We start from the raw sequence: 12,202 nt of genomic DNA on the forward strand, positions 1-12,202 counted from the left end.
TGAGCCCATCACTTGTGTAGCTACAATTCAATGACTGCATCCAATGGATGCATCTAATCTCATCACATGAAATTCGATCCCCTTTATCTCATTATAAAATGCCGTGCACTGCTGGCTATCACTGTGGTGCTGGGTTTTGTTTTTGTTTTGGCTAGTCAGTAAACTTTAGAAAATGAAGTTAAATAGGACATAACCATTGAAATCAGTAAAGTATACATCTTGTGTGGCATTTGTGTGTCTGTGTGTGTGTGTGTGTGTAAAATTAGGCAGGAATAGTTCTTTCACAGAATTCTGGTTAAGCTACTTTTCAGCAAAACCAAGATTAATTAGATGGGAATGGTTAGGAAAGAGGCCTTTGCGATCCAGCAGCCTGAACTGCATTCCAGATGCACAATACTAATCTTACATATTAGCTATTTGAGATATCACAGATAGCGCCCTATAGGAAAAAGAATGACTGAGCACTATTTCCCACAGAGAGGTGTACTGCATGAAGACTTCCGCACTAGAAGAGAATGCATAGGTACTTTTTAGCTACAAAATTTCATATCTCAAAACAAACTCACAATTCTATCAGGAGCCAATTAGGAGAATCAGAAAATAAACATAAAGCAGAATCAAATCATGTAGCCATTGAGATAGAGAGATGGCTCAGTAGGGAAAAGCACTGACTGCTCTTCCAGGGGATACAGGTTCACTCCCCAGCACCCACTAATAGCCAACAACTGTCTGTAACTACAGTTCCAGGGGATCTGATGCCCTCTGTAGGCACCCGGCATAGACATACATACAAGCGAACTATAAATAAAACAACAACCCGCCACTAACACCACCCTCCAGATAAAGGGAATTGGTGGGAATGGTGGTTTATTTAATGTGAGTGACACACTGAATATGAAATCTGACATTCTATGTGTGTTATTTATGGCTTATTGGGTTTTTCACCTAGAAATTTGAATTTCAAATATAGTGAGTTTTTTTCAAATAATGCTCAGCTTTAAAATGAATATAAATAATAATATAGTAGTGAAAAATATAATTAAATATAAATAATTCAAAAGCAAAAACTCATAAAACATCCTAAAAACAGTTGCCTTGTGTTAGAGTTAACTGTCAGGGATAAGACTTTCCATATCCTCCCTGTATATCTGGTTTCTGGCAAACCATCTGCCTGCTTACTTAGAGATGGTAAATATTATTTTTTTTTAAAAAAATCAGCATGTGTGTATGTCTTTGGAGTTGGAGTGTGGCTCTCTCCTTCTCTAAACCCAAGCATGTTTAATAAAGTGAAATAAAAAAATCTCTGTCTCATGTCAGAAGAGCACCTGATCTGGGACATAAGATAAACAAATATTTAAGGACTACTTTATTGCCACTAATCTTATAATCTTTTGGTTTATATTGACTCTTTAACAGCTTTTCTTAAGGTTTAAAATTTATGATTATAAAATTTATAAGATGAATATATATCAATCTTATAAATATATTTTAAACATTTTTGTCACGATATTAATGGTCATACGGAGTACTAACAATTAAAAAAAATGTTTCACCTACCTTCCTGTACATGATTTCTGGTTTGAGTATAGTTTTCCACAGTGAATCATGAGCCTGCCTAACAACGACCTTTGTAGTCTCCATAAAGACACTGGGGCCTCATATTGGATGCCATGTAGCTGCCCAAGAAGCAACACGTGAGGTAACAAACCAACCACGAGCCTCATGGTAAAATATAAAATAATAGAAATAATAGAAAATAGGTTAACTTAAGACGCAAGAGTTAGTTAATAAGAAGCCTGAGCTAATAGGCCAAAGAATATGTAATTAACATTAAGCCTCAGAGTGGTTATTTTATAAGCGGCTTCAGAAACAGGAGGCAGAGGAAACTTGGTCCAGGGGGACCAGCGGGATAGAGAATATTTATAATTGTGTGTGTGTGTGTGTGTGTGTTTCACCTGTGTGACTGCAGAGCACACACACCAGTTAGAGAACAGCCTGGGATTGTTGCTCTAAACTTTCCACTTTGTTTGGAGATAGGAACTCACTGCTTGCTGCTGTGAAGCTCATGTTATATGGCCCTCCAGCTTCCAGGAATTCTCCTGCCTCCACCTCCTATCTGTCCACAGAAAGACCACAATTGCAGATGTACAGTACCATTGTGTGGTTCTGGGGTCCAGTCTTAGGTTCTCACACTGGTGAGGCAAGTGTGTTAGCCACTGAGTCAATCCCCAGCCTATTACTTAGAATGGTTAGAAACAAATTACCAAATGTTAGCTGCTTCTGTTTTAAAATATGGATCTTTTGCATTTAAAAACATTTGCTCTAATATTTATGTACCAGAAATCTTAATGAGATGTATAAGTTTCACCATGTTGTTGATGTAAAAAAAAAAAAAAAAAAAAAAGCATTTTCCTGTGGGTTATAACTCTCTTCTCCCCTCCCACTACGCTTGTGCAGAAGAACTCTTTCAACCACTGATGCTCTTCAGCTGATAGCACAGAGGCCCCACACATCTTTCCTTCCTTAAAGAAGAAATGTTACTTAGCAAACTGAATGAGAGCAAAATAAGACCGAGGAAAAGAGCCACAGCTCGCCATCTAGTGGCCATTCAGTAAAAATACACATCAAATTATTTCCAGCGTGGAAAAAGTACTGAAGTTAACAAAATCCAAGACTCTGACAGCACCCATGCTCAGCCAATCTTCTCACAAACACCTATGTTTCTTTGTGAAGTGCATGCCGCTCTGAGGTGAAATAGCTGTTGAAGTCTTCATACGAAGACTTCCCTGTTACGAAAAAACATTAGTTTTTAAAGTAATTAAGATTCAGCCAAAAAGATTTTCAAATATTTTCACCATAAGAAAATGAAAGTTTGTGGGGACAGGCATATCTATCTTCATTTGAGCAACACAGAACGGAAACACGCACCATACTATCCTGAGCAATCACAGAAGCCTGAGCATTTCCCACTAACTGATTCCAAATGTTTAAATAGAAGAAAATTAAAAAAAAAAAGGCCATGGCCTTATATCATGACCCGTAAGAAGAATGTTAAACATTGACAAGACTTTTCTCGTTTATAATTTATCAAATCTATATCTTTAAAACCACTGTGTGCGCTGGCTAAAGGAGATGGCTTTGCTTGCAAAATGAGCAGAGCAGCTGCCTCCCATCAAAAAGTTCAGGCGATATTGTTCAGTTCATTAATTATTCATATGCCACTCTATTTAAAACTGCATGTCACATCAACTGTGTTTCATCTACCTCAATGGCTGTCCATGGGGGCTTTTCGCTGGCCTGTAAAACAAAATTCCTTTCTTTTCCCTCCCCTCTATTTAAAAGAAACCAGTGTTCCCAAACTCTGTATGCAGTGGTTCTAGCTTGGAACATTTAGCACAGCCTTACTCTGAATACTTGGTTGATTTGTGGTGTCACTGTTTCCATGGAACATCTCAGATCTTGTTGCTTTTCCACTTTACAAAGATAAATTGAAAAGCTATTGTTCATAGAACTCGGGCTTAAATTAAAGTTTAAAAACTCCCCCTGGAGCCTATGCAGAGATAAGGATGCAGCACTCTCTGGATTTGCTCTTGGGATTTTCTCTGGCAAGGAGCCATGACTATCACCGGTCCCTTCTCAGGCATCATTAGGTGTTTTAAAGCAGTGGAAATAAAGGATCTTAGGCATACACCAGATACCTGCAATTTTTATTCTAAAAAAAAAAAAATCATCAGACATAAGAAGGAAAAGAAGAAATTTGAGGAGACTTTGTTGTCTGTAGAAGTGCATTTGACCTAGCCAGGGTCTCTTTTGAGAAGAAGCTGCTGACCTCTAGGCCAAATTCAAGTTGGTGACAGTGTGTGATACCTTTCTGCCAGTGGTAGGTGTCACACAACCAGAAGAAAGAAGCAGAAGAACCAGAAAATAACTCATAGGGTAAAGCACTTTTCTATAATTACAAAGCTATATTCATATATTTGATTTGGAATTATACGGACAGAAACCCTGCACCCATTGGTAAGCATATTTATAGCTGCATATTCCTGAGCCTATTCTACCATGCATGCAACAACAACAACAAAAAAAAAGTTCAAGCTGCAGACACTGAGCAAAACGTATGTGGCGGGAAAAGCAAGAGGACAGGAACAGACGGGTCATGGGTACTCACCGTGGTGGTGGTGGTGATCTCCTCAGTCACAACCTTCAGGGTATCAACCACAGAGATGTAGCCCAGCCGCTTAGCAATCGCCAGGGCTGTGTTACCATTCTGAAGAGAGAGAATGAGGGAAAGAGTGAGGAAGGCTACGGAGGACTGCCTTGGGAGCCAATGAGCTCAACCGGGGCTCGGCATGAGCCAGCACTTCCTTCCAAAACAAGGCAAGCTCGGGAAAATCACTAGTTTTTACCATTACGTCTAAATCTGTCTTTGTAACTTCTTTAGACTATAGCCTAGGTCACCATGGTAACACAACAAGCTTGCATCTGCCTGCTCTTTTTAATAAGAAGCACTTGATGCTTAACCCTGAGGTTGTCAAGCAGCTCCAAAGGCTGCCCTGGTCTTCTAAAGCCACTCCTGGAACTGAGGAGAGTGTCTGCCAAAACTACCAGGGTGAACCTGGTATGCTCATTGCTCACCAAGGGTCAGGCCATCTGCTGCAGGTAAGATGTTACCATAGGGACCCAGTGACAGATTTAGCTTCTGCTCCGTAGGAGCTCCAGGGCTGCAAAAACTACACAAGCCAGCAATTCCAGCCGCCTCCAGCCCAGGCCACTGGGGACCCCGTTTGTTTAATTACACCGCTTAGTTTACATTTCAATGGCTCCACATCCCAATGAGGCCCGTTCGAAGCCAGCAGCTCAGAAACTGGGCTCTGTTAAGAAGACGGGGGAGGGAGGAGCGGATATGTGCTCACATCTGAGAGCCAGCTGTAAGCAAAGCCCTTCCAGCAGTCCAAGTGGAGGGCCCCACTCCCCAGAGCCCCAACTGACTTCCTTCCCAGCAAACACTCCCCAGAAATCACAGACTACTAGAAAGGATTTTCCCCAAATCTGGGGCTTTCCACAGCCTGGGAGTTTGTTTGAGAGGATGGGTCACACTTAATCTCTGACTATAGGACACAGAGCAGGGCAAGGGAGGAGAAAGACGAAAGCCCAGCGAAGGGCCATAGGCATCCTTACCGCAGTGGTGGCATTTGGCTTGGCCCCATGCTGGAGTAGGACATTAATGATGTGTGTGTGGCCCTGTTGGGCAGCTTGGTGCAGAGGTGTGTAGCCATTCTGTAGATCGTGATGGCGCCGATTTACAGAGGGAGAAGAAAATCAGGTTAGCCTTCAGTCTCAGTTCAGTTGTCTTATTTACAGCAAACCCACCAAGCACCTCATCGTTTATTTGGAGCACAATTTTCCCAGCAACCCATGTCTCAGCAGCAAACACTCCCTCACACCTTATGGCGGACTAAACAAGAAGAGACGAGATGATGAAACACGAGATAAACAGACTCAATTTATAACTGTTATTATATTCTAACCAATTGACATTTAAAATGATCCTGCAGAGAGAAGATTTCAAAAGGGAAAGAACAAGAAAGCTGTGATATATCTCCTCAGGGAAGATGAAGAGTAACTTGGTGCTTCACCGAAGGCTGCTGAGGGTCACACAAACTGCTATCAACCCTCGAAGTTAGCTTTAGAAGATCTACGACAATAAAAGAATTTAACCTCAAGCTTAACCCAGGAGATAGCTTTGGTTAGAGAAGACTGCATGCGTAAGCTTCTGAATAGAAAACTCCGTTAGAAGCCCAATGCCCTGCCCCAGGAAAATGTGTCTAAAAACTAGAATTTTGACAGTGCGATCAAAACTTTCACGGAGATGAAAGTCGCTGGCTTGGAGTTGGTGTTGGGACTAGCATGAGGCCAGCCTTGAGCAGAGCTGTCGTAGATGGCAGGGGTGGCACAAATCTTTGATGCGGGAACGGGAGTCATCCCTTGGGCATTCATTTTGTGCTGGACCTTAGAGTGCTGTCCCTTCTAATCAACACCATCACCCTGAAATGACTTGCAGTGCTTAGTATATAAAAAGAATTTTGCAAATATTAGTTGACTAAAAGAATAGGGAACAAGTGGTTTATAAGTGTGTTTTTTTTCTCCCCATTGCAAAAACAACAAAACTGAAAATAACAGGGCTAACCTATTCCTCCAGTCGCTCTAGGTACAATTTCTATGCAGAATATCATGGACATCAGTGACTACTTGGCAATTCCCTGCAAAAAAATAATGATTTGTCTGTATGAGAGTCCACTGCATTAAACTATAATTTCTGAGTGGTATACTTGTATGTGCTTAAAAGAATATGCACACCTGTGTGGACATTTCCTGCAATGTCATAGCAGACAACATGCATACTTGGTCATTCTGACAATACAAAATGTCTGATTATATTCATGAGTGTAATAGGACCCCTTCCATACAGTCACAGTGGCCTTTCTGTGTATGGGAATGTCATCAAGTATAAGAGTCTTGCCGGGTGGTGTTGGCGCACGCCTTTAATCCCAGCACTTGGGAGGCAGAGGCAGGCAGATCTCTGTGAGTTCGAGACCAGCCTGGTCTACAAGAGCTAGTTCCAGGACAGGCTCCAAAACCACAGAGAAACCCTGTCTCGAAAAAGCAAAAAAAAAAAAAAAAAAGTGTCTTTCTGCCCAGGTGTCCTTAACTCTGTCATGTCAGGAGTCTGACAGCTGCTATAGATCCCCACAACAAAATAAACCCAATGTCCTGGAAATGCAGTCTATCTAAAAATACTCTTAGAATCCTACAGTTATTATAAGACCCTGTTCTCAAATCAGCCAATCCATGGACATTTCAGAAGGATAAAGTAAGTGGTATTTATTTTTCTAAAAAGTTTTCCTTCCCATTTGATTTATAAGATTCAGCCAAATGAATTTGCCTGTCTTTTTCATTATCACTCAAGTTAGTTTATTTAACAAGCCTTTACTAACCATGTGCTATGTGCTAAATACTTTGTTATATAAATAACATTCCCTATATTAAATAAACATGAATATACTTTAAAAGATAGATTGCCCACATAAATAATGCTAATATAATTAGTCATGGTGTAGACCATATTGAATGGAGTCCTCAGTGACAGACCGCTATGGTCTGGAAGATGACAACTGCGTGTGATTCAATCGGACCTTTACCTGAAGCTGTGATGACTGAGAATGTCCACTGGAAGCTGGAACACGTCTACAACTTTACCTTGACACTGACTTCATGTTTATGTGACTCTCCAACTCACTGGCACACCAGCCTCAGATCTACCCCTTCTACTGAGGATGAACAAGACTCCAAATCCTCCATGCTTCCATTTTTCTCACTTGTAATACAGAAATGGCTGAAGGTCTAAGCTCCAAGAAGGACCAGAGAAGTTTCCCATGAAGATATGTGTAGCTCATAGTAGTTATGTAAAAATGCCAGCAACCTGTGCCATTTCCTCATAGACAATCTTTTATCTTTGCAGTGTGTCTGATCAAAGAAATTTTCAGTTTGTACTAGAGTTTAAACACTTTTCACAAGTTAAATCCCTTTAAGTCCAGTTTATTTCAATCTAATATAACAGAGTTTTATTATAATTCTAAGAAAATAATGATTTCATTTTTAAAAGCTTACATTTCTTAATCTTTACATCAAATTTTATAAACAGTTATAGAGTAAAGGTAGTACATGTTTGCATTCTAAAAGCAGCTAAACATCCCTTTTTAAAAAATATTTATTTATTTATTTATTTAGTATACAATATTCTGTCTGTGTGTATGGCCAGAAGAGGGCACCAGACCCCATTACAGATATTGTGAGCCACCATGTGGTTGCTGGGAATTGAACTCAGGACCTTTGGAAGAGCAGGCAATGCTCTTAACCTCTGAGCCATCTCTCCAGCCCCTAAACATCCTTTAGTAACTATGGTAACACATAAACCATCAGGAAGAGAATGAAATTCCTGCAACATAGGTATCATATCATTCCATGTGAAAGAATTCTCAAGAACTTATTAACAGATTGCCTCTTAAGACATGCATCTGTCTACTACACTGAAATACACAGCAACAAATGTCACTGTAAAAGTTATATCGTTCACCTAAAATGTTAAAATTAGATTTTGTTTGTCTCTTAATCAAATGCTTGCCTAGTATAGATCTAATTCCACAGAGGCCCAGACAGTACCACACAGTGCTTGGCATCTAAATGCTGAAGCCATCTCAGTGGACAAACACCGCCACCACAGACTGTTGCTGACACTGCCTGTGTTCCCGATCGCATGGTGCATTTGTCCAGTTTACTCTGTCGTGACTGTGCCTCTGAGCCGGCTCAACAAAAAGGGTGCTAGAAAGGAAGCCTGAGGAGCCGCAAAGAAACCCTACAGTAAGCACCAACGGAAGCTTTGCAGAATTATGTAGGTCAGACACGAGACAACGGCCATCGTAGGACAAGCTCAGAGGTTTGAATCTTAAGTGCCCCAGGACTATTTATAGTTTACAAAATAAGTTTGTGTTAGATTAGTTTAGGAACATGCTTTTGCGCAAAAATGATGGTGTTTCTACTTCTAGTGATTTATTTCTAACTAGTACCACCTTGAAACGATGCCTCTAAAACCCTTCCGTGTGCTCGCGCTAATGCACCTGCGCTGCGGTGGGTCTTCCCGATGGCTGAACTCAACCCCACCGAGCCCCCACTTCTCCGTGGCAGTGAGTCACAGAGTCATACCGTCCATCAAGAGCAGCAGTTACGCCATGCTTTTCTCTTGAACATGGACCAATCTGCGTGCACTAAGATGCACTGACTTGCTTTGTCCAGCTGGACCTTTGACCTACATTGTGCAGCACTGTTAGAGACGTGTTATCCCTGAGAAATCCCTGAGAGCCTACAACCCAGGCATTTCATACTTTTGTCACTAAGCACTAACGCGCGGCGTTCCCGAAGAAATAGTTTGTTCAAAATGGGATCCATGCTGTGTGAGCTGTACAGGTCTGTATTTCCACAGGAGGAAATGTGGAGCTAGGGGACTAGGAAGTCTGGCAGGGCTTCAGGATGATCTCTGAGGATCAGCTGTATCCAGCAGCAAATTGGTAAGCCAAAGCTGTTTTCACTTTATAACACAAGAAGTTCTGAAGCTGACCTCCATGGCCACTGAACGCTATTAGAAGGAAAAGCTCGAAACAGGCAGAAAACTACACTGCCTCTTCAAAATGACTGTGAGAACTAAAAAGCAAAATTAAATTTAAATCAAAAAGCAACTTGCGGCTGTTGTCGAGCGTCCTTATTGTACCCTAGACAGGACGAGTTTAATTGCTGAGAAGGAAAATGAGTATATATTTTACCTTGGTTTTTGCATTGACATTAGCTCCCTGCTTCAGAAGGAAGTTGACCATTTTCACGTTCCCATAGTGACAGGCCACGATTAATGGGGTGTAACCAAGCTGCAACGACAAATCCCAAAGTACAAGTATTATACTTCTGGTAGTTAATGAACAAAGGAAGGTTCCAATTACTGCACTTGGTATCCTTTGGGTGCAAACACAGGTTGAGCAGCCCCTAACCATGCAGAACATTACAGCAGCAAGGGAGATAAGACACACAGGTAATTCAACTTAGTGAAAAGAACTGACCAGTGCAAAATGATAGGCTATGTCAACGGGAGGAAGAAGTCTAGAAGAAGCAGGTGGAGGTGAGCAAAAGGTGGCGGGGAGAATAGGAAGATGGGAAGATGTACAACAGGGAGATGTCTTCCGTCATGACATAGTCATAGCACTCAAACTCACGGAGGCTGTCATATCCGCACAAAATTTACACAGTATTGGACCCATCAGTATTTTCTTCTGAATGAGAAAGGGAGCCCCTGAGGCCTCATCCCTCCCAGAGGGGCTATCAGCAATTAACACTTGATTGGGGAACACTGTCACTGTCTTTAGTAGTGTAGCTATAAATAAGCTGCCCTGGCTCCATGGAATAACTTCCCACCTATGCTCAGAGAAGTTAGTCTAATTAAACTCACCGGTTCCCACACCAAAAGAAGGCAGAAGAGCTGCAGGGGGGGCATGTGGAGGAGAAGGGGGCTGGTGGGAGAGGGAGGGGCATGATAGGGAGGAGTGAAACTTACGACAACTCATTATAGAAACAATAAGAGGCACTGAAACAATAACAAAAAGAAGGGGAAAGAAAAGATAGCTCAGAGAGAACCAATCCTCCTCAAGTTCAAGGGCATGAAGCAGAACAAGGGCGAGGCAGATGCAGGAGTTGAAACTTAAGTGAGAGAATGGGCAACAACCTGCAGGACTGGAATCTTGGGCTGAGTCCTGAGGCCATTTTCTCAACTCTAATCTGATCCTAGCGGACACAGGTCAGCACGAGGCTTATACTTTGGAATGAACTTTTAAGAAGAGGGATCTCAGCAAACCAAGAATCAGCCAAGCCTGAACTGGGGACAACAGGGACAAAAGAAGTACTGTACCTTTGTGCAGGCATCCTGGTCAGCCCCGTGTTTGGTGAGAATGTCAGCGACGTTCACTTTGTCTTCTTGGGCTGCAAGGTGTAAGGACGTGAGCCCACTCTGCAGCAAGAATGGAAGCAAGGGAACACATCAGAGAGGGAAAGACTGTCATCTACAGGATCGTGTCTTCAAAGGAGCTGGAAATCTCATGGCCTCTCTCCAGACATCCATTTTCTCACATTTTAGACAAATCCTTAGAGCAAATGTAAGTTTTCAACCAACGTGGAGTCTCTGTAGCAAATGACATTTTCTGTTTTCTTCATTTGGTATGTATAATTTGAGTCTTTAAAATAGTTCAGCTAATAAACTCTCAATATTCATTTCAAACCTACCTATACCTCCTCATGAGTCTACTTATTTACTTAAATTAATGGAACTACATAAATATTGTTGCAACTATATACCTTGGCAATAATCAATATTTTCATCAATAAAGTATCATATTAATGTTTAAAATATATTGAGTTACTGGAAGTAGGCTCAGAATATTTTTTCCAGCATTCAGTTTATTTGGGGGGTTAAGGGTTGTCTTCTAGATGGTAAATTTTTAAAAATAACCCTCTCTCTCTCTCTCTCTCTCTCTCTCACACACACACACACACACACACACACACACATACATCACTGTAATATTTAACCAGTTTTATGGGAGGGGAGGTTTATCCTTTGGGCATCTAGTAATCAATGTGCTAATTTGAATACATGACTTAGGTGCAGTTTGAATTAATTTCTTTTAAAAAATTAATGGCTGGAGAGATGGCTCAGAGGTTAAGAGCATTGCCTGCTCTTCCAAAGGTCCTGAGTTCAATTCCCAGCAACCACATGGTGGCTCACAACCATCTGTAATGAGGTCTGGTGCCCTCTTCTGGCCTGCAGACATACACACAGACAGAATATTGTATACATAATAAATAAATAAATATTAAAAAAATTAAATAATAGAAAGGGGAGAAACAGTTTATTCACCCAGTGCCGCATCCCAGCAGCCTCACTATAGATAAGTAGCTCCCTCAAGCAAAACTTGATTCAAGGGTATCAAATACAGTTTTAGCAATTTTTGAGTATTTTTGCTATACAAGAAAAATCTCCCATGGTGTAGACATAGCTGTGAGCCACGTTCCTGCCTATGTAGAGTCTACAGTCTAGTTTAGAATACATGCATGCTATGTCTTCTACCTCAACTAATACTCCAATATCCTTAGTATTTTTTTTTATCTTTTTCTATTGTCAGTGGGTATTGGTGATTGAACCTAGGGCCTCCAGGATAGCACATAAATACTTCATTATTGAGTCAAAACCCCAGTTCCCTTTTTACTTTTTATTATAAAACAAGTTCTCACTAAAGGGACCAGACTAATCTCAAGGAGGTTTTGAGTGTATGCGTCTCCTGATTCAGCCTCTCAGTAGCCATGAATACAAGCCTATGCCATCAAACCTAGCAATGCTGCCACCTTGGTCAAGGTCAGTTAGCATCCTGGCTAATTGGTCAGCCCTATTGACCATAGATGGAAAGCTCATTTTCCCCATTAGCATGACCTTCAAAGCCCATTGCTTCTAGCATGACACTAATTCTAGAAATAGCCAGTCTGACCACTAAAAACAAGGGCGGCACAGATAGAGAGGAATATTCTGGAACCCTGCAGGGCTTTCAGTTGAGGG

At 41.2% G+C, this 12,202-nt stretch overlaps 1 protein-coding gene across 50 annotated transcripts in view; it reads right to left on the reverse strand.

Moving 5' to 3' along the window:
- Positions 1-12,202, reverse strand: part of Ank2 (ankyrin 2) — a 532,749-nt gene that overhangs the window by 72,781 nt on the left and 447,766 nt on the right. For all 50 annotated transcript variants that reach the window (XM_057793904.1, XM_057793906.1, XM_057793908.1 and 47 more), the window contains 4 exons: positions 10,505-10,603; positions 9,375-9,473; positions 5,179-5,277; positions 4,169-4,267 (listed from right to left, as the gene is read on the reverse strand). In XM_057793904.1, the coding sequence (XP_057649887.1) occupies positions 4,169-4,267; positions 5,179-5,277; positions 9,375-9,473; positions 10,505-10,603 (396 nt within the window). The remainder of the gene's footprint in view (positions 1-4,168; positions 4,268-5,178; positions 5,278-9,374; positions 9,474-10,504; positions 10,604-12,202) is intronic.

Source organism: Chionomys nivalis, chromosome 18 (assembly GCF_950005125.1).
Source record: "Chionomys nivalis chromosome 18, mChiNiv1.1, whole genome shotgun sequence".
Taxonomy (NCBI): Eukaryota; Metazoa; Chordata; class Mammalia; order Rodentia; family Cricetidae; genus Chionomys; species Chionomys nivalis.